Below are 26757 nucleotides of genomic sequence, written 5' to 3'. Positions count from 1 at the left end.
TCACCGGGCCCGGGCGGGCCAGGGGGGGGGGGCGGCGCGGTGCAGCGGCGGACGCTTGGCCTTGCCCACCATGGCGGCGGGGGGCGGAAGGGGCCGGGCCGGGCCGGGCCGGGCGGGGCCGCGCCCGCACGGGCGGGACCTTCCGGCTGCGGCCGCAGCGCGCCCGGCGGTACGAGGAATTCGCCTTCTTCTCTTCCGCGGGCGCAGCTCAGGAAGTGCTTCTTCGGCAGCTGAAGCCAGCCCGCCCCGGCTGCTCGCTCTGGAGCGTAGTGGTGGCAGGTCCAACGGCAGCCCTGTGCTGGCAGCCTCTCTACGGGCAGCCCGCGGACAGTTGTCCTCTGGTTAATTGCAGCCTGCCCAAGGGGGCTCCTGGGAACAGCCTGCGTGTGTTCAGTGCGCTTAAGTTAAACCCAGACACTCTGCAACACAGTTTTAAGTTAAGTGTACGCCCTGTAAGAGCTGAGAGCTCTTGGTAGCTTTGGAAATGATAACTTTCCTGAACTCCTGTTTAGTTAGTTGTTTCAATTACTTGTAAGCAGTGCCTGGTTTTAAGTTTCTTCACAGAAACACTCTTAATTTGATCATTAAAACACCAAAACCTTTAGTTGGTTAACGCTGACAAGCTTCAATAAGCAGAGCCAAAGGGAGTTGAAGATTCGGCATCTGGGATCTTAAATTTATGGCCCTTCAAGGAGTAACCAGAAGACACCAGAAGAGATTAAGGCCTGGAAAGTTGGAGACTCCCTGTCTGAGAAAAAGATGATAAGAGGACTAAAGAATGTGGACCAAATTAGCATGAAGGGTGAGAAATCAGTAAGCAATACAGGATAGAACACTAAATAATGAAGATAATTATGTAATTTAGAATAATGAACATTAATTTCTATAATGTATTATATCTATTATATTTTATATATTTATATATACGCGTATATATATATATATATAAAAGTGTATATGTGTATATATATATAAATAATGTATAAATAAGTGAAAAATGTTTTGTACTGGGGTCAGTGTGGAGGCTGGTACTTTGTTAGCCACACACACACCTCCTCCTGGCCAGGAATAAAGCCTTACTCGCTAACACTAAAAAGACAGTTTTAGAGAGAGTCTTACTTAACCCAGTGATTTCAGAGGTCTCTTGGTAACGGTAGGACCAGCCAGCAACCAGGCTGCCACAGTAGGACAGAAAACAACTCTAAAACTTCTTGCCAGACATTATTTCTACAGTTAAAACAGTAGAAAATACCCATCAAGCCTCTAGGGAGAGCCAACACCTGCCAGACTGCAGTCATGGGCCCATGTGAACACCACAACAAAGCAACCCAAGCCCCAGCTGCACCTTTCCACACACGGGAGGGGGTGAAATGCAAAGTTGCTTCTCCTTGCTCTAAGGTGAATAGAAAGCTCCAAGCCTGGACCCACAGTGTGTTTGATCTTAACAAGCCCTAACAGGTGCTCCCTGGTTAATACATCTTTGTTTTCCACACTCTCTGCCTTCCCCATCCCCCTCCAGACTGTGTTTCCCAGGGCCCGATATTGGGCCATAGAAGTGCACAGCTAGTGACACTCCTTGTGGGTACCAAGGAAATGCAGGGAGAGGAAGGCACTTGGAAAGATCATAGAATCATGGAATATGCTGAGCTGAAAGGAACTCATCAGGATCATCGAGTCCAACTCCTGGCCCTGCACAGGACACCCCAACAATCTCACCCTGTGAACTCAGAGCGGTGTCCAAATGCTCCTGGAGCTCTGGCAGCCTTGGGGCTGTGATCATTCTCTGGGAAGCCTCTTCAGTGCCCGAACAATCTCTGGGGGAAGAACCTTGGAAGATCCGACCTAAATCTCCCCTGATGCAGGTCCCTGTCATTTCCTCAAGTCCTGTCACTCGTCACGAGAGTGAAGAGATCAGTGTCTGGTCCCCTGCTTCCCCTCAAGAGGATGTTGAAGACATGGAATCACATAATGGTTTGGGTTGAAAGGAACCTTAAGGATCATCTTGTCCCACTCCCTTGCCTCTAGATCAGGTTGCTCCAAGCCTAGTCCAGCCTGATGTGGAACACTTCCAGAGATGGAGCATCCACAAGATTTAATGTTCATCAGGGATAGAAAGATTTAACGTTCATCGGGAATAGAAAATAACAACAGGAAAGCTTCCCTTACCCTGCTGTAGGCTGGGTGAGCATCATTTAGGAGCTAAAGCCCAAAATGACAACTCTGATCATCAAAATCAAGGACTGAGGAAAAATCACTCTCATAGTGCCCAGCTGGATGCCCAGCTTCCCACCCCAGCTGCTCAAGTGCATCCTGCATAAACCACAGCAGTCCTGCAGTTAATAGTGGGGAGGAAACACAATCCATGCTAGTAAAAATAAAAAGAGGAACCAATAAAAATAAAGGCAGTTAAAATAGGAAAGGGAATGTTTAACAGCTTAAAATGCTTACAAAACAGGCTGGGGAGCATATGTACTGTGACCAAGCATATCCCCAAACCCCTTTCACCTGCAATGCTGAAGGCCAAAGCTGCAGCAGAGCCTGAGGAACAGCTGGAAGGAACAGGGATATGGCAGCGAGCTTCAGCTTTGCCTTCAAGGACCCATGGTACACCCTCTGCTCCCACCATTCCAACTCCTGGGGCTCCCAGCTCTCCCACCCCTGTCCTGCAACCTTGAGTCAGCTGAAGCAAAGCGTTTGGACAAACCCTATGAAATAACTTAGGAGAAAAGATCCACTCGTTCAGGGCCTCATGCAATACAAAAGGAAAATTACGGCAGCTCATCTCATTGAACCACACTTCCTTCCTCCAGATCTGCAACCCCCACCACTGGCAGGAAGCTTCACCAACCTTCCCAGCTTCATCTACCACAGCTCACCCACTCCAGGCCTGGGGAGTGCTCTGCAGCAGCCAGCTGCAGCCGTCCAGGCTGGGTGAGTGTCCCAGCTCCGGCTGGCTCTCCCTCAGGCTCCATCCCCACCATATCCAGCATCAGCTGCTCCGATGCTCCTGCCCCACTGCCAGGACTACTGTGATGCTTTCCTGCTGCACCTGGCTGTGATGAAACCAAGGCAGGACTCTGTTGTCTTCTCTAATAAAAGCACCAATCCACAGAGCATCCATCAGGGCTTGGAAATTTTCTGCTGGCGCTGCAATCTCTTTTCTTGCTGCAAACATAACCCATAACTGTAACACAGCAGCTGGTGAACAGCACCAGTGTCTTATAATGCCTCAGGTTTCCCTGACCATGGCAGGGGGTTGGAACGAGATGGTCTGTAACATCCTTTCCAACACAAACTCTTCTGGGATTCCATGATAATGCAACATGGTGACTCAACATCAGCTTGCTTGGAAGGAGAACCTACAAAGGAATTAACAAAGACCCACATTAATTACCTTTAAAAAACCCCTACAGTCCTGTATGTTTTCTAAATGACTTTTTTTTTTTTTACTGTAGTGCCCTGAAGAGGTTAAGAGACAATTGCCAGGAGCGGGTTCCTCTCTGTTCAGGGAAATGCTGCTGCTGGGAGGAGTTACTGAAACCAACACAAAAGCACTAAAAGGCTGCTTAAAAAAAAAAAAAAAAATCCCCACACAGCCCTGAGGTTTGCCAGTGGACGGCGCCTGCATCCCCTGTCACGTGAAAAGGCGTGGCTACCCTGACACAAAGATTTCAGAGCTCAACCCACAGTCCGAGGGGAGCCAGCTCCCCATCTTCTCCACACCCAAGAGCTGCCAATAGCTCCCAAATGAACTATTTTCCCCCACTCCCAGCTTTGTTTGCCCACTGAGGTCAGGGCTGGTCCCCAACAGTGATGTGAAAGGTGAAAAGTTCTCATAAAGCTTGGGGGTTTGGGTGGGTCCCGTTCCTAGGTGCAGTGGGAGGGCTGTAAGCACCTGGGTATCCCCGGGAGACCAGCCCCAGTCCCACAAGGCCGGATGCTGTGGGTTTGGCCAGGTTGAGTGGGGCTGGCTGGGGTTTTGGGTGAACACGCCCTCCCACAGGCACCACTCTTGACTTCCTCTTCCCCTGCAACTGAAAGACAGAAATAGGAAGGAAAGATTGAGGTACGTCACAGAGCTCCTCATGCCCAGTTGCTTTTCCCAGCCAAACTTGAGAAGCTGAGACCATCCTCATCCCAGCCCAAGTACGGGACAGAGACGAGGGCTGGAGGCCAGGCGAGTACAGCATCTCAATTTTTATGCTTCTGTTCCTCCTTTCTTGGGGGGAGGCAGCCAGGCAACAAAGGGGTTTTGTAGCTCTGATGTTTCAAGGGCAGTTTTTTTATAATTCCTGATCTAACCTCTGGCTACTTGAGTTCAGGGAGCTTCAGGGAGCTCGGCATTGCGTCCCTTCTGCAGGTGGGTCAGTCTGTGCAGCCTTTGCAAAGGCAGCTTGCGTGGTCTTGTAACAGTTTCGACTTTGGAGGTAGGATTGAGCTTGGAACTGCAGGTGTTTATTGTGGGGAGGACCCCAGACCTCCAAAACTCCCGTTCCTTGCCACCCCACGAGCTCGGAAAACAGAGCAGAGAGAGTGCAGTGTGCTCTTCCCACGCCCTCACACACAGCGCTGGGCAGGGTGGCATGGGCTGTGTGCTCACCTGCAGCACCAGGGCTGTGGGCTGCCACACTCCTCTCCCGTGACCCTCTCTTCCTCTGGGCATCTCCCCCACTGCCAGTCGCAGGTTGTGGTGGGAAAGAGGGAAGTGGCATGGCAGCACGGCATGAGGGTGGCAGGCATGGCTGCCTGGAGGGCTCAGCACAGTGTCACCACCTGGAATGCCAGTGCACAGACCTTCCCAGGTGTCCCTGCACCCCTGTGGGCCTGTGGGAATAGCCAGGAGCAGGAGTGAGACCCTTGCTCTTCTCCTCCAGCTCTCTGTGTGCTACACACATCACATACTCTGCAGGTATGTGACCCTGGAGAGAGCAGGTCCTTCCCAACATCTCAGTGGCTTTTGGATGCAGATGGAATGTGGGGTACTCCCCAGGTATCAGGGAAAGCAGCCTGGTCCCTCGTTTTGATGCTTTTTCCAGTGTCACAGCTACAGCTCCCAGCCTCCTGGCGGGTGAGAAGCAAAGATGTGAACACATGTGGTGACGTGACCTGTGGCCAGCATGGACACTGGAACAGGGCTGCTGCAAGTTGTGGGAAATCTCTAAACTGTGCATTTTGCTATCCTAGCTGTCTCAGCTGTCACATCCTGCTTCACACAGCGGTTTTGCACTTTTTTGGTGCTGCTCCGAGTGATCTCAGCAGGCTGGAGAGCGTGGTGTTCCCAGACTACCCAGGGCAGGACAGCCAGCAGGCAGCCCTGTCCTATCCAAGCAAGACTCTGACCCCAGCAGACCCAGCAGCACAAATCCCCTCATTCCCTTACTCCCAGGGCAGGGCAAGGGTCCCACAGGCACCCAGGGACCTTGCTACTCAGAGCCAAGGGATGCCACAGGCAAGGTAGGGACTTGGTGCACATGGGAGAGAGCTCACCCCACAGATCTGTCCTCTGCAGGCACTGGAGGCTGCTGGAAGGAAATACATATAAAATATATTCATGTTTCCTATGACAGGACATGGGAATATATATACACACATATATTTTTTTATTTAATTCAATTTATTCTTTATATATTAAAATACGTTTACATATATTTATTTTTTATATTTTTTCTGTGGTTTATATGTACAGAATATATATAAAAATACATATACACGGACACTGAGTGGGATATTCTGCATGGGCTGGGAAAGCCCTGTGTATGACCACGTGTGTGGGATCTATCTGCATCACACAACTGAGTGATGGAAGGATCAGCCCCAGGTCAAGTGACATCCACTCTCCCATCCTCACCATACCCCACTCTGCTCATTTTCCTTCTGTGCTTGGGGTCTGGAGCTGCCCAGATTGCAGGGGTGGGAAGGAGCAGCTCTGCTGGGTGCAATACCTGGCATCTCTGTCCCTGCATGATGGTGACCCAGCACTAGGGATGCTTGGCAGTGTGGAGGAAGCACCCATGGGCACTGGCACTAGTGGCACCTCACCGTTACAGGTGGATGGTGCAAACACCACAGGATACCGGGCACGAGTGCATGTCCTTCCTTTTTGTGGGAAAACAGATGTTTAGCAAACCCCTGATGGGAACTTGTGGCTAACAGACTTCAAGACTCATCTCTGCTGTTGACCACTTGTTTTACTTATAGCAACAAGATCACTGCTGGCATCAACACTTCCCCTTCAGCCTTATTTATAACTCCCAGCTTGCTCCTCCATGCAGAAGAGCAGCTGGCTCCATCCCAACAGCAGCCCCCAGCATGTCCTGAGTGCCAGAGTGCCCCAGCTCTGCACCCTGCCTGCAGGCAGGACAGCAAGGACAGCGCCCAGCTTTTAGCTTATGCACCTTCCCTGAGGCCACCTTCACATCTTCTGGCTCACAGACCCTTAGGGGGCATCTTGCCCTACAGCAGATGCTCCATTGGTGGCATATCCTGGTGGCTTCTGCACCTTGATCCCCAGCCACTCAAGGCATGTGGTGAGAAGAGCAGAGCACAGGGCCAAGAAGGACCCTGGTCCTGAGGTGCAGCTTTCTCCCCGTGATGCCACCATGCAGCCAGGAAGCAGAGCCTGGTGGCAATGTGTCCTGCCCTTAGCTGGGTTGCTCCATCTTGGCACCCCTCTCCCTACCACGGGATGAAGGTGGTGGTAAAGCTTCTTCCCACCAGGGCAGGAGGATGGACTATGTGCACCCCTCTGCTTGCCTGAATTTATGGGAAACAAGGGGGAAAAAAACAACTTCACAGGCAGAGCACATGCAGGAGACAAGACCCAGGACTAGTAGTGACTGCGAGTCTGGATTGAGCTGAAGGGATCATCAGGGGGGTTGGAGGAAATGCTGCTGAGGCCTGTGTCCATGCCCTGCTCATGCAGAGTCAGGCTGAAAACCTGCTTTGCCCTCCTCTGAAGGCTGTAAGGAGGCAGACAAAGGCAGAAGCCCCATTAGTTCTCTTTGAAAGCCCTGCATCACATTATGCACTCACCCGCCCACACACCAGGGTGTAATTTCCCTCCATGGCAGAAGAGAAGTGTTGAACTTCCTGCTGCTGCTGTCTCCAAGTGTCAGAATGTGCTTCACACTCTTGTGACAAGGGCAAGAAACCACTGTGGGGGTGAAAAAGGTGTCCAAATCCACCCCACAACATGAACCCTACTTTACAATACTTGATAGCAGCTAGCACTGGGGGTGTGTTGAGAGTCCCACAGTATTTCTGGAGTTTGGGAGCTTTTTTTAATCCAGTTTTAGGGTTGCTCTATTTTACAAGATGAGCCTGTAAGCAGGAAGTTCCAACCTCCAACAAGAACGAGGAGCTCACAGAGCTCTATCCCATCACCACTGCACACTTTGGCATGGCAGCAGGAATTAAACACTTGGAAACAGTGGGCAGGTGGAATAGCAGGAGCTCATTGAGTCCATGGGCTTGGTCCTCACAGCATGTGTGGGAACTTGTGGCTTGTAGCAGAACTGGAGCCTAATTAGGCACATTTGGTCAGTCACACAGTCACTGAGTTCTACAGGAAACAAAGGCAGGAGCCACTTTTCTTTCCTGCAAGCTCAAACTCTGCTGGCAGCATCTGGAGGTGACAGGAATGTGTTGGGCCAGCTAAGCACAGGGACTGCATGTCACACAGACAGGGACATTGCGGCTGTGACAATAAATGATGCCCTTAAAATCTTACCAAGGGAGACTGTGGTGGTGGAGAGGAACTTGCAGAGGATCTTTTTGTCAAGAAGGGCTCTGGCCACCCGCCACAGGATGGTCTTGTGCAGATGTGGTAGAATGAGCTCTCAGGCCATGTCACCCTGAGGGTTTGGCCACAGAGGTGCCTTTTGTTGGCTGTGTAGCCATGCAGTGTTGGCTGTGGAGCTCTGCCAGGGAGACTGGATCCAGGGCAGGGTGGGCTTCCAGATGGCCCCTGCCATAACCAGTGGTGCCCACTACCCTAAGAGTCCTGCCACATCTCAAAATCTATACCACAGCTGGGTACAAACCTTGCTGTGCAAACATTACCTGCTGACCTACCTAAACCTTCTCTCTGCTCTTGGGAGGAGACCAGACATCCTTTCAAGGCTGACCAGTGTCATCCTCAGCTGGTGTGGGGTCTTACAGAGGCTGATGAGCTAAGACTGGACACCCTGACACCTCAGAAGGGGATCTGAGCAGCCCTGCATACTAACCAGCCTCAGTATCTTTTGAAGGTTTCCCTTGTTTTCTCATTTCCACGTCACTCTGGGCTGTTTATATGGCAAGTTCACAGGAAGGGGTGATGGCAGGTGACAAGGAGTGGTTCTTTTCTTACTCAGGGCTGCATCAGAGCGATTTTGAAACTGATGACCTGGTTTTCAGACACTGTGTCTAATATTGCTAAAAAGGGCAATGTCTGTTGTTCCTTTGTACTTTTGTGTTCCTTTTTCTTCTTTTTACAAATTCCTCTTTTTGACTTCCCCATGTTCATCCATGTTGCAAGGCCATTATACTGTCAGGGTTTGCTCCAGGGCTTTACTGGGGAAAGGTGTGACACAACAGTACTAATGAATGTGATCTCAGCACAGGCTGCCCAGAGAAACTGTGGCTGCCCTATCCCTGGGGCACATGCCAGGTGGTCACAAGAATGTTTTTTGTCTTGCAGAAAATGCCTCGTGACTGCTGCCTTCAGCTGCCAGCAGTGACCTGGGTGCTGCTGCTGGTGACAACAGGTGAGCCCGACCTGCCTTCTTCCCAGAACCTTTCATGGGCAGTGAAATAGTGGGGGGATCCCAAATGCTGACCAACAGCAGCGGGAACACAGCATTGAGAGGTGTGCAAAGGCCATATCCTTACACTTCCTGGGATCTGGAGTTAACTCGAGCCAGCCCAGCTGAAGGACAGCAAGGCAGTTGAGGGCCCTGCCAGGGCCTCCAGCATGGGTTTGAGAGGCAGGGCAGGCTCAGGCCAGCATGGGTGGCTGGTGTTGGGTGTCTGAACAGCCCCAACAGCCCCCCACACCAACTCTGTCTTCTCTCCTTTCCAGCCTTTGCCATGGAGTGCCCCAAGATCAAGGTGGGGACGTGCAAGGACTGCATTCAGTCTGGTCCTGGTTGCGCCTGGTGCAAGAAGCTGGTAGGTCCATGTAGCCTGTCTAGTTGTCACCCCCCAGCAGTCAGCTAACAGGCATCAGGACAGTTACCCTGCCTGCCTGGCTCTGCCTGACTTCATTGTGGGAGTGTTTCATGTCCTGCGTGGAGGATGGGGCCAGGAGGGATCCAACAGCCATGACCTTTCTCCATCAATAGCCATCAAAGGTTTTCTTTTCTCCATCAATGTCCTGGAGACCTGGTTTGGGGGCCGGGCCATCTTGTAAGGTGCCTGTTCACGTCCTGCTCCTCTGATTTTTTTTCCTGCTGGTGTCATCACACACAGAATTTCACCAAAGCCGGCGAGCCAGACTCCATCCGCTGTGACACCATCGAGCAGCTGAAGCAAAGGGGATGCCCAGACAGTGAGATTGAGTTTCCAGGCAATGAGATCAAAAGAACACAGGACCGTTCCTTAAGCAACAAGATACAGCTGACTCCACAGGAGGTGCACCTGAAGCTGAGGATAGGTATGCTCTGCCTGGCGTTCCCAACACCCATGCCAACAATGCCCTTCCACTCATCCCCCGACTCACCTGAGACACAGCAACATGTTGCAGCCTGCATTTCCACCCCTTTTCTTCCAAGAGAGAGGAGGGGTGGGTGATGGCACAAGCTGGCACAACATGGCAGCTGATCCCGCCATCCCTGTCCCTCAGGCCAGCCTGCTGTGTTTGAGGTGAAGTTTCGCCGTGCCTTGGGGTATCCCATTGATCTCTACTACCTCATGGACCTCTCCTACTCCATGCTGGATGACCTGGAGAAGGTGAAGAAGCTGGGAGGGGAGCTGCTCAGGGCGCTGGAGAGCACCACCCATTCTCGGCGCATTGGTGAGCCTGTCTCCAGCCTGGCACAGCTGTTTGCTCCTGGGAAGAGCCACAGGGCTGGAGGGGGATACAGGAAGTGGGCAGCAGGTGTCCTCTGCCAGGTTGAACAGTGTGGCAGGGCAAGGGACGTGGGCATGTACACTGAGGCCAGTAAATTGTCCATGCCCTGTACCCTGTGCCCTGTGCTCTGTCCCTGAAACTGCAGTCTGGCTACCCTAGGGTTTGGCTCCTTTGTGGACAAGACAGTGCTGCCGTTCGTGAACACGCACCCCGAGAAGCTGCAGAACCCCTGCCCCAATAAGGACAAGAAGTGCCAACCTCCCTTCGCCTTCAAGCACATCCTGTCGCTGACTGACAACGCCAAGCAGTTTGAGAACGAAGTGGGGAAGCAGTTCATCTCAGGGAACCTGGATGCCCCAGAGGGGGGGCTGGATGCCATGATGCAGGCAGCAGTGTGTGGGGTGAGTCCTGCGCCTGCCCTGCTGCCAGGAACTGTGCTTGGGCAGGAGGGCTGCGACCCACGCGCACGGGTGGCTCTGCCCCTCTCCAGGTGGGCTCTGGAAACTCATCCTGTGTAAGTTCTGATTTGGCAGCAGGGCAGGTCACTCTGGAGAGCACAAGAGAAAATTGTACCCCAGAGCCTCCTAACCCTGATCTCCCTTAACCCACCTTCCCCGTGCCCTCTGCCCCATGCTGTGGCTGACACAAGCCTTTGGAAAGGGCCACGCCCACTGGCACGGTCCTGCCAGCCCTGCTCAGGGACCGGGGCCACTCTCTGTGCCACTTGCAGGACCTGATTGGCTGGCGCAACGTGACCCGCTTGCTGGTGTTTGCTACTGATGATGGCTTCCACTTTGCTGGGGATGGCAAGCTTGGGGGCATCCTGACCCCCAACGATGGCAAGTGCCACTTGGAGGACAACATGTACAAAAGGAGCAATGAGTTTGTAAGTACCTGGGGGCTGCTCAGCATCTCCAACACCCACCACCTCGCTCCCCCAGGCAGAAAAGACCATGTCATGTAAAAAAGCCTGTTGCGGAGACCAAAACATCACCATAATCACCATAATTTGTGCTGCCACACCCAAAGTGTCTACTCTTCTGCTGGTAGGGGAGGTTGTGCTGAGTGTGGTATCCCTCTCCCCATCCAGGACTACCCATCTGTTGGCCAGCTGGTCCAGAAACTTGCCGAAAACAACATTCAGCCCATTTTTGCTGTCACCAGTAAGGTGGTGGATGTTTACAAGGTGGGGATATGTCAGATGGTCCAGGTCCCTCCATCCCCTTCCCAGGAGGACAGACAGAGCTGCGTGTGTCTCCTGCTGCTGTCTCCTGCTCTGCTGTCATGTGGTAGGAAGTGCTCACTTCTTTGCTCTCCACTGGCAGAAACTCAGTGAGATGATCCCAAAGTCGGCGGTGGGAGAGCTGAATGAGGACTCCAGCAACATCATTGAACTCATCCAAGTGGCCTACAATGTAAGTGCTGGAGCTCCCACCTCTCTAATGCCATCACCTGCACTTCCAGAACCACCCCAGGCAGCTGAGATCCTGACCTGTAGTGTTTTCTGGCTCTTTTTCCTAACCTGCAACCCCATACCCCCGTGGTTTGGTCTACTTTTGGACTGTTGGCACTTTCTCCACCATTTTTCCAAAGAACCTCTCCTCGCGGATCATCTTGGAGCATTCCACCTTGCTGGACACTCTGGATGTTAAATATGTCTCCAAGTGCAATAATGACAAGGACTCCACAGATGAAACGAGAGGCCAGTGTGACAATGTCAAGATCAATGATGAGGTATGTTCTCCTGTACCAGGAACCCCCTGCAGCTTGCACAGTTTCTGTTGCCCATCCTGTTTAGTGACAGGAACCTTGGGTGCTCTTCCAGGCTTTCTGTTTATATTAATTTAATGCCAAGAGTGTCCAAAATGCTATGCAATGGGGGGGATCCTCTGTTGTTCTGGATGTGCATGTCTTCAGCCTAGGGCCGATACCACACTCTGACAGCTGGGTGTCTCGCCTTTCCCTGTCCTACGCTAGGTCACCTTCAAAGTGAAGGTCACAGCCAAGGCGTGCATTCCAAACTATTCCTTCACCATCCGGCCGCTAGGCTTCACAGACACCCTCACTGTCCATGTGGCCAGCAATTGCGACTGCCACTGCAATGACCAGCCTGACCCATCCACTTGCAATGGGCAAGGCATCACCAAATGTGGGATCTGCAGGTATGTGCTGTCCACCCAAAACACAATTTCAAATGCTGCTAGAGCTGGGGAATTGCTGGGAGTGGGATGTTGGGCCAATCCAGGGCTGGGCTCTGTAGCTTTGCACAAATTTTTTTGTTCAGAGAGGCAGGTTTGTGCATTCTCCTTGGAACTGTCCCCTGTGTTCAGGAGGCAGGGGACACAGTGAGCTGGCTCTTCCACTGAGGGAGGTTATGCTGCTTTCCTAAGGGTCTCAATCCATCCAACTATCCAGCCATCCATCCCAGTATCAAATCATCCACCAATCTACCCACTGAGCAGACACAGATTTCTGTAGAAATCTCTCAAAATCCCACTTCTTGGCTGCAGTTCACACAGGTCTTTAAGTGTAATTATTGCTTCATGGCCTCTCAGTTACAAGGAGAGGGAAAGACTGGGTTTCCTCAGGAAATACTCACATCTCCTTGGCAAGGGCTTGGAAATTATAAACATAACAATAATTCTGGACATTTACTTGGTGTTGTGAATACGACTGGTGGAAAAGCAGCAGTTCTGAGGTTTGCTCCCAGTCAGCCACCCTGCTCCGCCGTGGAGTTAGCACCAACATGGTGTCATTGGTTTTTGGTGAGGCTGTCCCAGATTTTCTCTGCTTTTGCGGAGGTCCGGGCCCTGTGCATGCCCCATGGCCACTGACCCGAGCTTGCTCCTCTCCTCTGGTGGCAGCTGCAATTCAAGATACACAGGGAAGAACTGTGAGTGCGACACCAAAGGCAAGACCAGCAAAGAGCTGGAGCACAGCTGCCGGAGGGACAACAGTTCGATGATCTGCTCGGGGCAGGGGGACTGCGTGTGCGGGCAGTGCGTCTGCCACACCAGCGACGTGCCTGGCAAGTACATCTACGGCACCTACTGCCAGTGCGACAACATGAACTGCGAGTTCTTCGACGGCTCCCTCTGCGGTGGCCCAGGTGATGTGCCTGGGACAGCTTTTCCAACTGGCCACTGCTTAGAAGAATTAAATGCCTAGGGAGATGCAGCCTTTTTGTGCCCATAACCCCAGTGGGAGGGTTTGGGGCTGCTGGGTCCCACCACACCAGCCTGTAGGACCTCCTTGAGCATTCTATGGAGGGTGGTGTGGTGGGTGCAGGGCAGTTGATGCTCTCCAAGCACGGGCAGAGGGAGGGTCACCTGGCTATCTGCAGGATCTGAAAGATCTTCTCCTGCAGCACGGGGGCAATGCGACTGTGGGGTGTGCAAGTGCCTGCCTGGATACGAGGGCAGCGCCTGCCAGTGCCAGCAATCGACAGATGGCTGCGTCAACATCCGCGGACATGTGTGCAGCCTCCGCGGGACCTGCCACTGCAACCGCTGCCAGTGCTGGGGAGAGTACCAGCCCCCCTTCTGCCAGGAATGCCCGGGCTGCCTTTCACCCTGTGGCCAATATATGTGAGTGATGCGCACAGAGAGGGCACGGGGACAGCGGGGTTCCCCAATATCCCAGGGAGGCGCAGGCAGGCCCTGCCTATGCTTGTGCAGAGCCCAGCTGTAGCCAAAGCCAGGTGAGAGGGTTTCTGCCCCTGCAGATGTGAGCTGAGCTGCTTGTTTTGCAGCTCCTGTGTGGAGTGCAAGTTCTTCAACAGTGGCCCCTTTGAGAAGAACTGCTCCCAGGCCTGTCCCAACATCCAGCTGCCCACGAACTCAACAGAGGTGAGCATAAATGACAGGAAATGCAGGGAAAAGGATTCCCAGAACTGCTGGATGTCCTTCCGTATGGTCCAGGAGGATGGCAAGGAGATATACACCATCATCGTCGATCCTGATAGAGGTATCCCATCCTTGCTCCTCCTGCCCACAGGCAGGCTGCCAACCCTGCCACAGCAGCCTCACTGCTTTGCCAGGGGCTGCAGTCCAACACCATCTGTCTGTCCCATAGAGTGCCCACAGCCCCCCAACGTCCCACTGATCGTGGGCAGCACCATCGCCGGCGTGTTCCTCATTGGTGTTCTGATCCTGGTCATCTGGCGGTTATTGATGGAGCTGCTTGACCGCCGGGAATACCGCCGGTTTGAGAAGGAGAAGACCAAAGCCAAATGGAATGATGTAAGAGAGCCCATTTGTGCCAGTGGGGTGTTCTGGGGCACTCGGATCCACTGGGCAGGGGACAGTAGGAAGGGACATCCTTTCCAGAGGCAGCCATGTAGACCTGAGCCCTCCCCACTGCTCATTTTTCAGCCCAGCTGGATTTTGCTGTTTAGGGGGCTAAATATCCTGTGGGCTCTTATTCCAGTGCTGTCTGTGCTGTTGGCACTGGGATGGGTGGGATGGGTAATGCTCTGATGGAAATCCAGCACAGCCCAACACAAACCTCTCACTTCTCTCCCTCCAGGCTGATAACCCCCTCTTCAAGAGTGCCACCACCACTGTTGTCAACCCCAGGTTTACTGAATGAGGCAATACCTGGCAGCGCTGGGACCCACTATTAAATAAGGAAATACCAAGCTAAGGAAAGCTCAAACTAAGGAAATCTTAAACTAAGGCTCCCACCCCCTCTTCTTTATCCTCATGGTTTCTTCCCTTCTTCCAAGAGGCCCCCATCATGTCAGGTGCTGGCTGAGGGACTGCACCATGCCAGCGTCCTGGCCCACCGCTCAACGGTTGGGTTAGTGGAGCTGGGAGAGGGGAACACACACAACTTCAGGCCTCACCACAGGAGTATGCAGTGGCTCCTGTCCCATCTCCTGATGCTAACTTTGCTTTCTGGCAGAAGTCTTGGACATCAAGCCCCAAAGCCAGCTGAGAGCACAGAGCGCTTCCATCTTTGATTTTGAGCTGGGATTTCAAAACTGCTGTCTCTCTTCTGCTCCAGCAGGATCTGCTCCCAGGCTGCTCCATGCCTTCCCCAGCTGCATTGGTCTCCACTACTGTGCAACGATTTCCGGAGAACTCACTGCTGAGTTGGACATAAAGGGTCCAAGCAACCGCTCCAGAGGCTGCAGTGATGTGATGGGCCCTAAGGGCTGGTGACCACCCGTACCTTGTGACGAAGAGCAGCTGGAGATCATGCACTGAATCTTTTTCCCAAATCACCACCTGCTTCCTGGCATCGCTCCCTGCTCAGACCTACCTCAGGCAAGGTTCTGCCTGGGCTTCTGCATACTTGGCTTACCTCCATCCTGCCTTGAAGTCCTCTGCAGAGCAAGGAGCCACCATTTGATCTATGAAACTTGATCTATGATCTGTGAGAACCTGGAAAATTCCCTGCAGGTTGGAGCCACAGCTTCTTCCACCCCCTGGGACGTGATCTCCCTGCTCTCCGAGCATGTCAGGCATACCAGGAGGCAGCTATGCAAAACACCTGGCAGCACCCAGAGCATCTCCAGCTCAGCACTTATCCCAACCACACACAGCAGCCAGTTGCTCGTACATTGTGGGTCATCCCCATGAAATAGTGGTACAATTCCTTATTTGCTTTAAGTTTGGGATTACTTTGCATAGAGTTGTATTGTGTTGCATCTTTATTTACTGTCTGAAGAGGTTTAATGTGAATAAAGATTAATACATAAGGTAAATACATCTGTCCTGCTAAGAATTAGGTGCAAGGGCTAAATGCTAAATGCTAAAGCATTCATTGGAGAAACTACAGCCACACCTTGTCATTGCTGCCATCATCTTCCATAGGTACAGTGCCTGGGAAAGATCCCAGCTAGAGAAACGAACTGTTTTCTACACAATTTGCCATCTATGCCCTGAATGGTGCTCCCTTGCAAGCCAAAACTGACTTGCTGAATAGTGCAGAGCAGTTCTCATCCCTGCCCATGTGCTGGCAGCTGTACATAGACCACCTCAAATGAGATTGGCTGTGCCACATCAGATCAGGGGTCAGTTTGGGCCATTTTTATGTTCTTCAGCAGTGGCTATGAGGGTGTAAGGCAAGGTAAGAAGGAAAGTGTGTCTGATACTCCTCCTAGTACTGTCCCAGGCTGCAGCTATTTTTGGCTTCAGGACCCTCAAAATGTTGGCTTGTTTTTGGTAAGAGCAGCAGTCTGCAGGCTGGGACACACCAGTCAGGTCATAGAATCGTGGGATGATTAAGGTTGGAAAAAAAATCTAACCATTAACCAGCACTGCCAGGTACAACACTAAACCATAATCTCTGAGTGCCACATCTATGCACCACATCCCTTGAGACCAGGCTGCCAAGGTGACACACCTGAGCCCCCGGAAAGGCTTTCTGGGCACTCTCTGCCTTGATGGGCTCCTCTCACCTGGGAGAGGGAGAGAGGCCAAACTGCTTCCAAGGGGCTGCAGGAGCTGCCAAACCACATCCCAAGAGAAACAACATCACCCAGCTGAGCCAACAGCCTGTGCCTTCAATTTTATTACTACAGGGAGCTCCCCTTACATTTAAACCACTCGTGTGCCAAAGAGAAGATTTCCAGTATTCTTCAGATAATGGGACCAGCCCCACAAGTCTTCCAAGCAGAAATTCAAGTTCCATGCCAGACGCTTTATCAGCAGGTAGGTGCCACCCAGTCCTGCTGCCCCCACAACAAAGAGCCCTCGATTAATTACCTGCAAGTGCAAAGAGAAACCCCAACATCATCAGAGGCTGGGTCCGACCCTGCAGCACCAAGCAAAGTCATCACACCTGGCAATATCCCACCACCAAAGCTGCCCCCACAGCTGAACAGTGCTGGTGTGCAGGATGCTCCCAAGGCTCATGGCATGGGGAGGATAGGCACCACCCTTGACCAACCTTTGTCTGCCATTTCCAGCGTTGAAAGGCCTCATGGTAGCGAATTCTGGTGAAGGTCACCTGGGAGGGTTGCAGGAGAATGTCACCACCCCAAAGCCAGGCAGGAGGAGCTCAAGGCAGTGGGGACTGACAGGCTGGCTTACCATGGTGTACAGTGGGACAATGGTGGAAGGCATGAGGGCATGGAGAAAGTTGTCAACGTGCTTTCGGAAAATGAACCACGTTGAATTCACGTGCTCACGCATCTGCAACAGAGCAACAGTCACCCCTTTGCAAGGAGTTTTGGCAGAGCTCCCCTGTGCTTTGCTACCTCTCCCATTGCCTGTCCTGGAGGTCATGCAGGGATCAGTGCCTCCTCAGCCCCAGTAACATTCCCAAGGAGCTCTGAGGCAAAAGCCTGCCAGGGTGAGAGCCCAGCCAGGGTCTTGCCAGAGGCCCTGCCTGCCGCATGCATCCTGAGAGCACTGCTGTGTGCATGGCCCATGGAACCACAGGTCTGTGTGGGGCTCACCTACCTCTACATAATTGTACATGGCTAAATCCGAAATCGCGTGGTCATCTGGCACCCTCAGTCTGGAGAACTCAGGGAGGCAGGCACCTGGGAGAAGAAAGCAATAGTTCACAGGCAGCTCCCTGCAGGGTATCCAGCTGCCCTCAGCTGCAGAGGGACATTCCTCTGCTCTCGCTCCTCCCCAACCACCTCACTTACCAAGGTCATTGTGGAACTGGTCCATTAATTCATCAAAGACCAGACAATCTTCAAAGCCCTGGGAGGAATATTAGGGGTTAATAGGCATAAAGGAGGCACAAACTCAGGAGAAGTGCTGTCATGAATGCTTAGCTAATGTAGCTGTTTGGTCCCATTGACCACAACTTCAGACCAAGTGTCTTACTCCAGGCCCCTCTGGCAGGGGTCTTGAGAGAAATCCAGGGGATTGCCTTTCCCAGGTGCCTGGACCCCCCGTCCCACATAGTCCTCTGCTCCATGGGAAGGTGGCATCATCACCCTGTCCCCTGTCCTTCCCAGGAGGACATCCTGATGGGAGCTCAACCCCTGCCAATGCAGAGGACATCAGGCTGTGGGACAGGCCAGCCCATGAACTCTACGGAGTTAAACACTAAAACCAGGTGTTTGTGGGTTAAAGGAGTGGGGACCCCACCAACAGGGACAGGCCAGCCATGAACTTACCGCATTCATGCCCTGTCCATAGAAGGGCACAACAGCATGCGCGGCATCTCCCATCAGCACGCACCGGGAAGAGAGGTTGTAGGAAGAGCACTTCACAGAGATCATGGCCTGGGCTGGCAGCAAAAAGTAATCATGCTTCAGCTCTTGCCTTTAGGTAAAACAACAGATTTTGTTGTATGGGACCACAAGAGAAGACCAAGCTGTGCCATGTCCAAGCTCAGGAAGCCAGGCCACAGGCACTGTCAGCCTTGGTATGCAAACCCTAAGCCTATGCACTAGGCTATTTGTGCTGGGAAAAATGTGGAAGTCAACTTCACCCCCCGTGGACCAGATATTTTGTCTGCAGGTTTTAAGTTCTGCACACAACTTGATCATTGACATCTTGGTCCTGTTACTGTGAGCAGTGGTAGATATTGGTCAATGTAGGAAGGACATACCAGGGAATATCTGAGTTTCTCAGTTAATATGAAGTCCTGTGATAATTCATCTTAAGAGGAAAGGAAACTGCCTGACACAGCTGAGACTGTTGATATCGTCCAAGAAAAAGCCCATCCCATAACAGATAACTGTGTTAATGAATGAAGAGGGGAGACAGGAACACTTACTCTCCGATGAGGGGGATGGCATCTGGGAAGTAGGTCTGGAAAAAATCCAGCACTTGCTTGCCTGTTGTGAGCTTCTCAAATTCCTCAAATGGCATGAAGAGTGTGCAGGTGAAGGACTTGTCCTGCCAGCCAGGAAGAAAGGTCAGTAAGATGCCCAGAGGCCAGAGAGAGCACGTGGCACCTGAAGCAGCAGCTCAGTGCCCAGCCTGTCACCTGGCAATCCCAGCGACCCACTGGCACAGCAAGGGATGAGTGTCTGGCCACCCCCTTTCTCATGGTGGGCAGGCACAGGGGAGGCAGAAACAGTGTGTGACTGGCCAGCATGGGCCTGGCACAGTGTCCTGATGCTCCTGGTATGTAGTTTATAACATGCAGCTGCAGACTGCTGTTTGTGGGGTCTGGTTGGGCTCAGATGTGTGGGCAGAGAGAGGTGTCAGAGTTACCTACCTGGTGCTGCGAGGTCGGACTGGCTCTGAGCACCCTGCCCTGCACCCCTTTAGGCTGTGGCAAGCCTGGCACAGGCTGGGTGTCCCTCCTGGCTCCTTCTCTGGACATGTGCCAGTATGTGCCCTGGTGGCCAAGAAGGCCAATGGCATCTGGCTTGTATGAGAAACAGTGTGGCCAGCAGGACCAGGGAAGTGATTCGTCCCCTGTACTCGGCACTGGCGAGGCCACACCTCAAGTGCTGTGCCCAGTTCTGGGTCCCTCAGTTTAGGAAGGACATTGAGTGCTGGAGCATGTCCAGAGAAGGGCAACAGAGCTGGTGAAGGATCTGGAGCACAAGACCTATGAGGAGCAGCTGAGGGAGCTGGGAAGGGCTCAGCCTGGAGAAAAGGAGGCTCAGTGGAGACCTTATCACTCTCTACAACTCCCTGACAGGAGGGTGCAGCCAGATGGGGGTTGGGCTCTGCTCCCAAGTAACAAAGGACAGGAAGAGAGGACACAGTCTTAAGCTGCACCAGGGGAGGTTTAGGCTGGACATTAGGAAGAATTTCTTCACAGAAAGGGTGATTAGACACTGGAACAGGCTGCCCAGGGAGATGGTGGAGTCACTGTCCAAGAAGGTTTTTAAGGAAAGACTGGATGTGGCACTCAGTACCATGGTCTGGTTGACAAGGTGGTGTTGGGTCATAGGTTGGACTTGATGATCTCAGAGGTCTTTTCCAACCTAATTGATTCTGTGATTCTGTTATTCCATTATTCTGTGGCTCCTAACCCTCCCAATCCTTGCCACCACAGCCAGTTCATCCCCACCAGCCCCATCCTGTGCCCCAAGAGAACATGGCCCTGATTAGCACCATGTTGGGCAGTGCAATCATCATGAAGGTGTTTCTTGGCCAGATATGGAGGTAGTTTGGTTCCATGGCAAACTGAAAGAGAAAGAAAATTGCCTTGTATCCTTGCCCTGCCCTGCTCAGCTTCCCCAGCCCAGGCTCTGGCTCCCCTCCACACCAGCACGACAGCTCCCATGGGAAGACACAACAACTACAGGGCCCCTTTCTGCTCCCTGATGCTTCAGGGAGACACAGAGCAGGGGAAAGAGAAAAGGGTAAGAAATATGGGCAAAAATCTGATGCTTTGCAATTGCTGGTGTCCTCATAAACATGTTCCCATACCCCCAGGACCTCTCAGAACCAGAGTTAATCCCACCACTCCAAGACAGGCTCTCTAGGATTTGTGCATGCAGGTACCAACCCCACTTTTGGAAGAGGAAGAGATCCATGCCTTCTCTTAGGAAAGGTTTAATCCCTTGCCTGAACCCCAGGTGAGAAATTAATTCTTCCAAAGCTGTTATAGCAGAGCCACAGTGAAAAGGGGGTGGGATGTCCAACCTGTGAAGGTTGTAGCAGCCCCTGGGACAGGCACACTCACATCTCCATCCTTGGGAGGGATGGTCAGCTCCATGTAGCCATGAGGAATGTACTCGTGGCTGTAGTTAAAGCGCGTTTGCCTCATGAACTGTTTTCTGACTGTTGAGAAAGCTCCGTCACACCCCACGATGAGATCGTAGGTCACTTCCAAGGTCTGCTGGTCAGATCTAAAAGCAAGACAGTCCCTTGGATCAATCTGATCTTTAAGGTTCCTTCCCATCCTAACCATTCTATGATTCTATGGTTAATCATTCTGTAACTCCAGGCCAGCCCAGCACCACTGTGCCCAGAGGATCTGCCTTTTGCAAAATGTGTTAATAATCTTCTAGGGTGAGGGAAGATCAGCTCTCACTGCCTGGGAAGCTCAGCATTAGGATAAATAATTATCCTGTAGGTTATCAAAAACATAACTCTGCCAGGGCTACTCAGCAATACAGCAGGCACCTTTGGGATAACGCTGCTGCTTTGCAGAGCCTGCAGCATCTGCCAGGTGAATCAGGGGTAGGACCAGAACTTCTGTGAAAGACTGTGAAACAAGGTCATGGAACCACAGAATGGACCATAAAGCTGGGCCCGTTCCACTCCCTGCCATGGGCAGAGACACAACACGAGGGTCCTCAGAACTTCATCCAGCCTGGCCTGGAACACTTCCAGGGATGGGGCATCACCAATTATCTGCCCTCCCTGATGAGCAATCTGTCCCTGAACCCAGTGCTATGGATACTGGCACTTTTATCCCCTGCACAGGTCAGGAAATGTGTGCCTGCTGCCAGGCTGTGGGGTTAGTGAGTTGCTTAAACCTTTCTCAGTCTCCCCATGAGCCCTGCCTTGATGTCTCTCCTTTCCAAAGCTGGCACAAGGTTTTGCCTGCACAGTAGTTTCAAAACGGAGATTGCTCAATTGTTTGAGGTTTTATGAATGATTAAGCAGAAACTAACTGACCACAGTGCTTGATCCCACGCTTACCCAGGGATTACCTTTTTATGGATAATGTCCCCAGCTCTGCATTGCACCCAAGGAGCTTGTGTCCAAAGAACAGTTTAGTGTTGGAGTACTTCTCAGAAGCTGTGAAAAGAAAAGAACTAAAGGTAGAGGGGTTTACCGTGACCGCAAAAAGTAATTCCAAGAGATCCCTAAATTATAGGGATTTTTGTTGTTACAGCAAGTAATTTGCTGTGTTGCATGAGGGCCAGCAGGCAGGGCACACTGGGACTGGTCAACTATGGTATAAACTATTTGAAAAATGCAAGGAATCCTCCAAGGGTTTTTTCTTCCCCACAATGACATGAATCAGTGACTACTTTCCACCATCACTCCACTGAAGTTCAGGATGGGATGACGTACCTGCAGTCAGTGGGAAATTTGCATAAATTTGGTCTAGTCTGATTACATACTTGGCCATAGAGCTCCAATTTCTATTTGTCTCCGTACAATCAGGGGTTATGGAAAATGCCACAAACCGTGACAAGGCTGAGGAGGTGTCTCATGCTTTAGCTGGGAAACAGCACAGGTTTTCCTCTGCTAGTTCAGGCTTGCACTTTCTGAGAGCTGGGTAAGGGAGCTGGGGGCCTAAAGTCTTCTGGTCATGGGGCAAACCCTAAATCCCCAGCAAAAAGTGTGTTAGAAGTATTCGCAAACAGAAGTGACAACCTACCTGTCAGCAGCTCTTTGTTTAAGTTTGCTCTGTCCACAGAAAGAATGTACTGCAAGGCAAACAAACAGGGGGTTCAGAAAGCTTTGCTGAAGGACACTGTGTGGCCAGAAAGGAAACCCTCCCCTCCACGCAATCCCCTTCCCTCATTCTTTCCAGCCTCTCCCACTTCCACGATCTGTCCATAACACAGAGATACAAATGCTAACAAAGACCCCTTGTGCTCTGAGAAGCAACTCCAGTACCTGGTTCTTCTTCCCATAAGGGATAGAGTATTTTTTCCCTGAAGGTGTGTGTATCCTCCTTGCCCGCATGGGAATGCCCTTGGCCACAATCTGAAACAGAAAGGAATGCAACGCAGGCTTCTGGCCACAACTGTGGGTTTTTAGTACAAGTTACTTAGCATCATCCCCTCGCCCAAGCACTGCACTCGAGGAAGAATGGGGGGCTCTTTCCTCATATATTTCCAAATCACTACCCAATTTAACAGGACTGTCATGTCAATTTACTACAGTTTACTGAGATCACTTACAAGCTCATTCTCAAAAAAATCAGAGGGAAATTGTTTTTGGATAGAAGGGATATGAAAAATCCCAGAGTGCTTTACAGGGCAAGGGAATGACAGCCAAATTACATCCTGGGACTGGGATATGTGTTGCCAAAGTCTGGGCTCCTCTGCAGGGATCCAGGGACCAGGAGATCCCACCACTCCCAACAGCTGGATGTTAAATGGTAGCCAGCACCCTACAGAAGAGTGCTGGGCTCCCAGCCAAGCGTGCTGGGCAGAAGGCAGTGTAGATGGATTTCAGGGATCAGCCCAAAGATCAAGGTTTTGTGGGAAAATACAAATCTGGACATGTCAGTGGGGAAAACAGCTGCCTTTATTGCATCCTGCTTTATTGCATCAGCTCTTTTGGGAGTCCATCTACTCCTGCCCTGTTTGCCCTCATGTCCAGGAGGGAGGGGAGCACGGCAGGGAGGTAAACACTGGAAGCTGTTTGGTCTCCCAGGGAAGCACCCACTGCCAGGAGAAGAGCGCAGCTGCCTGGGGTGGGGGAGATACTGCTGGCAGATGTGCTGTGGAGCAGGGGAGAGCCAGGCTGCAGGTTTGCAGTGGAAGACGTCTGGCTGGGACAGGGCAAGAGTGTTTTAACCACGGAGACCCTCCCCGCCAACAGAACATGCCAGGGTACCTGCTCCTCCATCCCCACAGCTCGGAGGGCTTGGCGTCCCCTGTGAGACAGGGCCAAGTTAATGCTTCTGCCACGGGCAAAGCTGGCCACTCGGATATCTGCGTGGGAGGAGCAATTGGTTATGGAGGCACTGATAGCACAGCCTGGTGAGGGGAACATCTTGCAAGCACCTGCAGCAACAGCAGGTGGGGTAGGGGGGAGTCTAGCCTGGATCCTCCGTGCCACCTCTAGCCTGGAAGAAGCAGCTGCAGCCAAGTGCTGCAAAGGGAATGCTGGATCCTGACAACTCCCCATGAGCCAGAGGGCCCATTTACATTAAGAGCCATTTCTCCTCTAAATGCAGAAGGCTGAGCAATGAATGCCTGGCAGTTCTGCTGAGGCCCACAGACTGGTGAATTTTGGGACATTGGCAGGTCACCTTCTTCATGGCTGATCAGATGGAAATGTCTGGGCATTGGCCTGTTCCTCCTCCAGGTTGCCTCATTTAGACTTCCTGGATTGTCTGGCCAGTACATGGGGCAGAGCCTCTTCATCCCAACATGTATGGGAGTGTAAGCAATGGGCCAAAAATTGGAATAGCACAGTAAGAGCCATCCAATTCAGAAGGCAGGTAAGAGCAATCAGAGGCTTTTCAAAACTGTGGAACTTCTAGCAACCGTAAGCCATGCAGCAGAACTGCCTGTTCTATTAGGGGAGGAAGAGCTACCACAGAGATGTGTCAGGCATGGCTCCTCCTTCCCTTCACTGCATACTTGAGCTGAGTTTCACTTTCCATGGTGTCATTCTCCCCTGCCACTTGGCTTGCCACCTCTGCCCAGGTTTTATTTGTCTGGCAGCTGTCAGATACTGAAGATGAACAATTTCTCTGCCTTTCAGCCAGCATCTTCACTCTAAATCCTAATTTCTCTGTTGTGGTGCCCTGTGGATCTGGAGGCTCCATCTCTCCTTCTGACCCAGCACTGTACTATAATGCTTCCTGCAGACACCAAGCTTCAAAGGTGAGGATTTGAATCAGTGTTTAAGCCAAGAACATAAAAAGGGCATCATTTTAGTAGCAAAAGGGTGGGTTCCCTTCACACAAGATGAACTTCAAATAAATGCTCCTTCCCACCACAGGAGCTAAAGGGGAGAGAGAAAATAATATCCCCAAACTGCCACTCTCAGATTTAATTATTTTCCTACTGTTTCAGTGAGCTCACACAGTAATGATCAGGCTGAACTTACCTTCTCTGGCTTCATAAACATCAACATGGAAACCTCGTCTAGCAAAGAAACAGGCATTTAATGCACCCACCTACAAGACAAGGATCAGGAAGGGTGGATGAAGTATTTCAGAGGTCACTACTGAGATGCATCAAAGGAAAGAAGTGATATGGGGATGCAGCTCAGCATAAACAGGGAGATCTTTTGACCAAGAACCTTAGAAGACTTTTTACTGAAGAGCAGTCCTCCGGCAGCCCTGTGTGTTTGCAGAGTCTCCAAGACAAAAGCCACCCATCAAAACTCTTTTTATAAAGTCATGCCAAGCTCAGGCTTGTTTACACACAGCAATTGAGTGCAGCAGGGTTCACCTCTTCAGCCAGAGACAGCAGGAGCTGGTGTGGGCAAGCTCACAGCTCCTCTCTGGACTGTGTTTACCTTCCTCAATAGAATTCAGGGTGTTGCAGCATTCCCTTGGGAACACAGTGAGGGAGAACAGTATAAATATGTCCTGTTTGTTATTTAAATAACTTCTAAAATTTAATATCCATTATGAATTGTCAGAACTACAGCCTCTTCTGTCATCACTCTTTTCCAAGAAGCTAATGTCCAAAAAGTCAAGAGAGAGAGATGTAGGTGCTGCAATGCCCCAAGCTGTCATAGAATCACAGACTCTCAGAATGGTTTGGGTTGGAAGGGATGCTAAAGACCATCTTGTTACAACCCCCTGCCATGGGCAGGGACACCTTCCACTAGACCAGGTTACTCAGAGCCCCATCCACCTGGCCTTTAGTGTCACACCTCTCTGCAAGTAGCAGTGGATCAAAACCATTCCCAAACAAAAGTGGGCAGAGGAAGGCATTTCCTCTCAGCCTGGCATTTACTGGTCTCAGTCCTTGCAAAGCATTTCACATTAGAGATTTGGTTACAGCCAAACTCAGCCAAGGGACAGTGGGACCTGGCACCCCAAACAAGGACTGGTTTTTAGTGTACCTGGGCACCACTGCTCCACCACCACCCAAACACCTTCCTCTGAGAAAAGGACAGCAGCCTCCCACAGTAGGAACTCAATCAAACCCTTTGCAACACCCCGTCATCTGACAGAGGAACCATTTTAAGAAAAACATTTACCCCCACATTCAAGCAGTGCTTTTACAGCCCCAGCTCCCCAGCAAACACAATCATGCAGCAGCTAAATGTCATTCCCTACCAGACCACCACCGATAATAGCAACTCTTTTCCCTCGTGGGTCACAGGGCTCCATACTAGGTCAGCCCCTGGGTCTCAGATCCCTGCTCCGTCTCTGATCCCTCTGCTTCTCCCCAGTCCTGCTGCCCTTGCCAGTGGGGAGGGGAGGGGAGAGAATGTGGGTGGCTGAGTCACGCCTGGGTTCTTCTCCCCGCTTCACATTAAAGTTTAACTCCCAGTCTAGAGACTGTCAGGGAGTCAGCCTGGCTGAGCCAGAGGTGCAGAGATGGGAACGTGGTGTTATTCAGTCAGGCTCTATCCAAAGGCCTCTTTTGGAAATTGTAGAGCAATCCTGCAGTCTCCAAGGTACATACACAGAGCAGGAGGAGAACTTGCATCTGCCAGGCACTTGCTGGTGCTTCATTGGGCTGCAGCTGCAGAGGCATTGGTGGGACAATGTGGAGTGACTTCTGGAGCCTCACAGACTCTCTCCTGAGGGTGGGATGTGAGCCACATTATTTGCCCAGGAGCCTCGTCCCATCTTTGAGACATTTTTCATCCAAGGAAGCTGTGCGTGGCTCAGGCCTTTTGGGGTGTGATGCTTAGGAGAGGGTCCATGCCTGCTCTGCAGAAGCTTTCCAGGACTTGGACGAGGCTGTGAGGAAACATCTTTGCAGGCACCATTTCACATGCCCATCCTTGGGAGGAAATACTCTGCTGAGCCAATGCTGCCCACAGTAAGCATTGAAAAGGGGGAAGCCAATTAGAGCCAACATACAATAATTAAACAGCAGACAGTGAAAGTGCAGACATTTGCATCACTGAGTACAATTTATTGCTGAACCTGACAGGCACCAGCAGATTTGGCTCATAGAATCGTTAAGGTAGAAAAAGCCCTCTAAGAACATCGAG

The 26757-nt window shown here is 51.7% G+C and overlaps 3 protein-coding genes across 6 annotated transcripts in view; 1 reads left to right on the top strand and 2 right to left on the bottom strand.

The window, feature by feature from the left end:
* Window positions 1–72, bottom strand: part of SLX9 (SLX9 ribosome biogenesis factor) — a 40502-nt gene extending 40430 nt beyond the window's left edge. The window contains exon 1 of the mRNA XM_042021123.1: window positions 5–72. Coding sequence (XP_041877057.1) covers window positions 5–72 — 68 coding nt within the window. The remainder of the gene's footprint in view (window positions 1–4) is intronic.
* Window positions 73–4008: 3936 nt separating this feature from the next.
* Window positions 4009–15761, top strand: ITGB2 (integrin subunit beta 2). The gene is made up of 16 exons (XM_042021148.1): window positions 4009–4177; window positions 8681–8747; window positions 9062–9150; window positions 9451–9634; window positions 9824–9994; window positions 10211–10452; window positions 10782–10937; window positions 11142–11237; window positions 11377–11466; window positions 11645–11785; window positions 12029–12213; window positions 12916–13160; window positions 13419–13638; window positions 13803–14017; window positions 14126–14292; window positions 14579–15761. Exons 2-16 carry the CDS (start codon window positions 8684–8686, stop codon window positions 14639–14641), a joined length of 2328 nt encoding a protein of 775 aa, XP_041877082.1. The 5' UTR covers window positions 4009–4177; window positions 8681–8683; the 3' UTR covers window positions 14642–15761.
* Window positions 15762–16542: 781 nt separating this feature from the next.
* Window positions 16543–26025, bottom strand: KMO (kynurenine 3-monooxygenase). 4 transcript variants are annotated; one of them, XM_042021149.1, is made up of 15 exons: window positions 25868–26025; window positions 24682–24751; window positions 23458–23555; window positions 22510–22599; window positions 22268–22316; window positions 21591–21678; window positions 20615–20780; window positions 20041–20112; window positions 18743–18864; window positions 18138–18285; window positions 17658–17715; window positions 17464–17546; window positions 17092–17193; window positions 16949–17008; window positions 16543–16764 (listed from the first exon to the last, which is right to left on the bottom strand). In XM_042021149.1, exons 1-15 carry the CDS (start codon window positions 25919–25921, stop codon window positions 16597–16599), a joined length of 1428 nt encoding a protein of 475 aa, XP_041877083.1. In that variant the 5' UTR covers window positions 25922–26025; the 3' UTR covers window positions 16543–16596. The 4 variants fall into 4 exon arrangements, with proteins under 4 accessions (XP_041877083.1, XP_041877085.1, XP_041877086.1 ...); XM_042021151.1 differs by having other exon boundaries at window positions 16543–16730; XM_042021152.1 differs by having other exon boundaries at window positions 16543–16727.
* Between the last annotated feature and the right edge of the window lie 732 nt (window positions 26026–26757).

The sequence above is a fragment of the Corvus kubaryi genome, unplaced genomic scaffold (assembly GCF_017639235.1).
Source record: "Corvus kubaryi isolate FWS band 111438036 unplaced genomic scaffold, C.kubaryi_AGA036_p1.0 37126, whole genome shotgun sequence".
Lineage (NCBI taxonomy): Eukaryota > Metazoa > Chordata > Aves > Passeriformes > Corvidae > Corvus > Corvus kubaryi.
The sequence above is the reverse complement of the archived record's forward strand: the minus strand, read 5'-3'. Positions and strand labels throughout refer to the sequence as shown.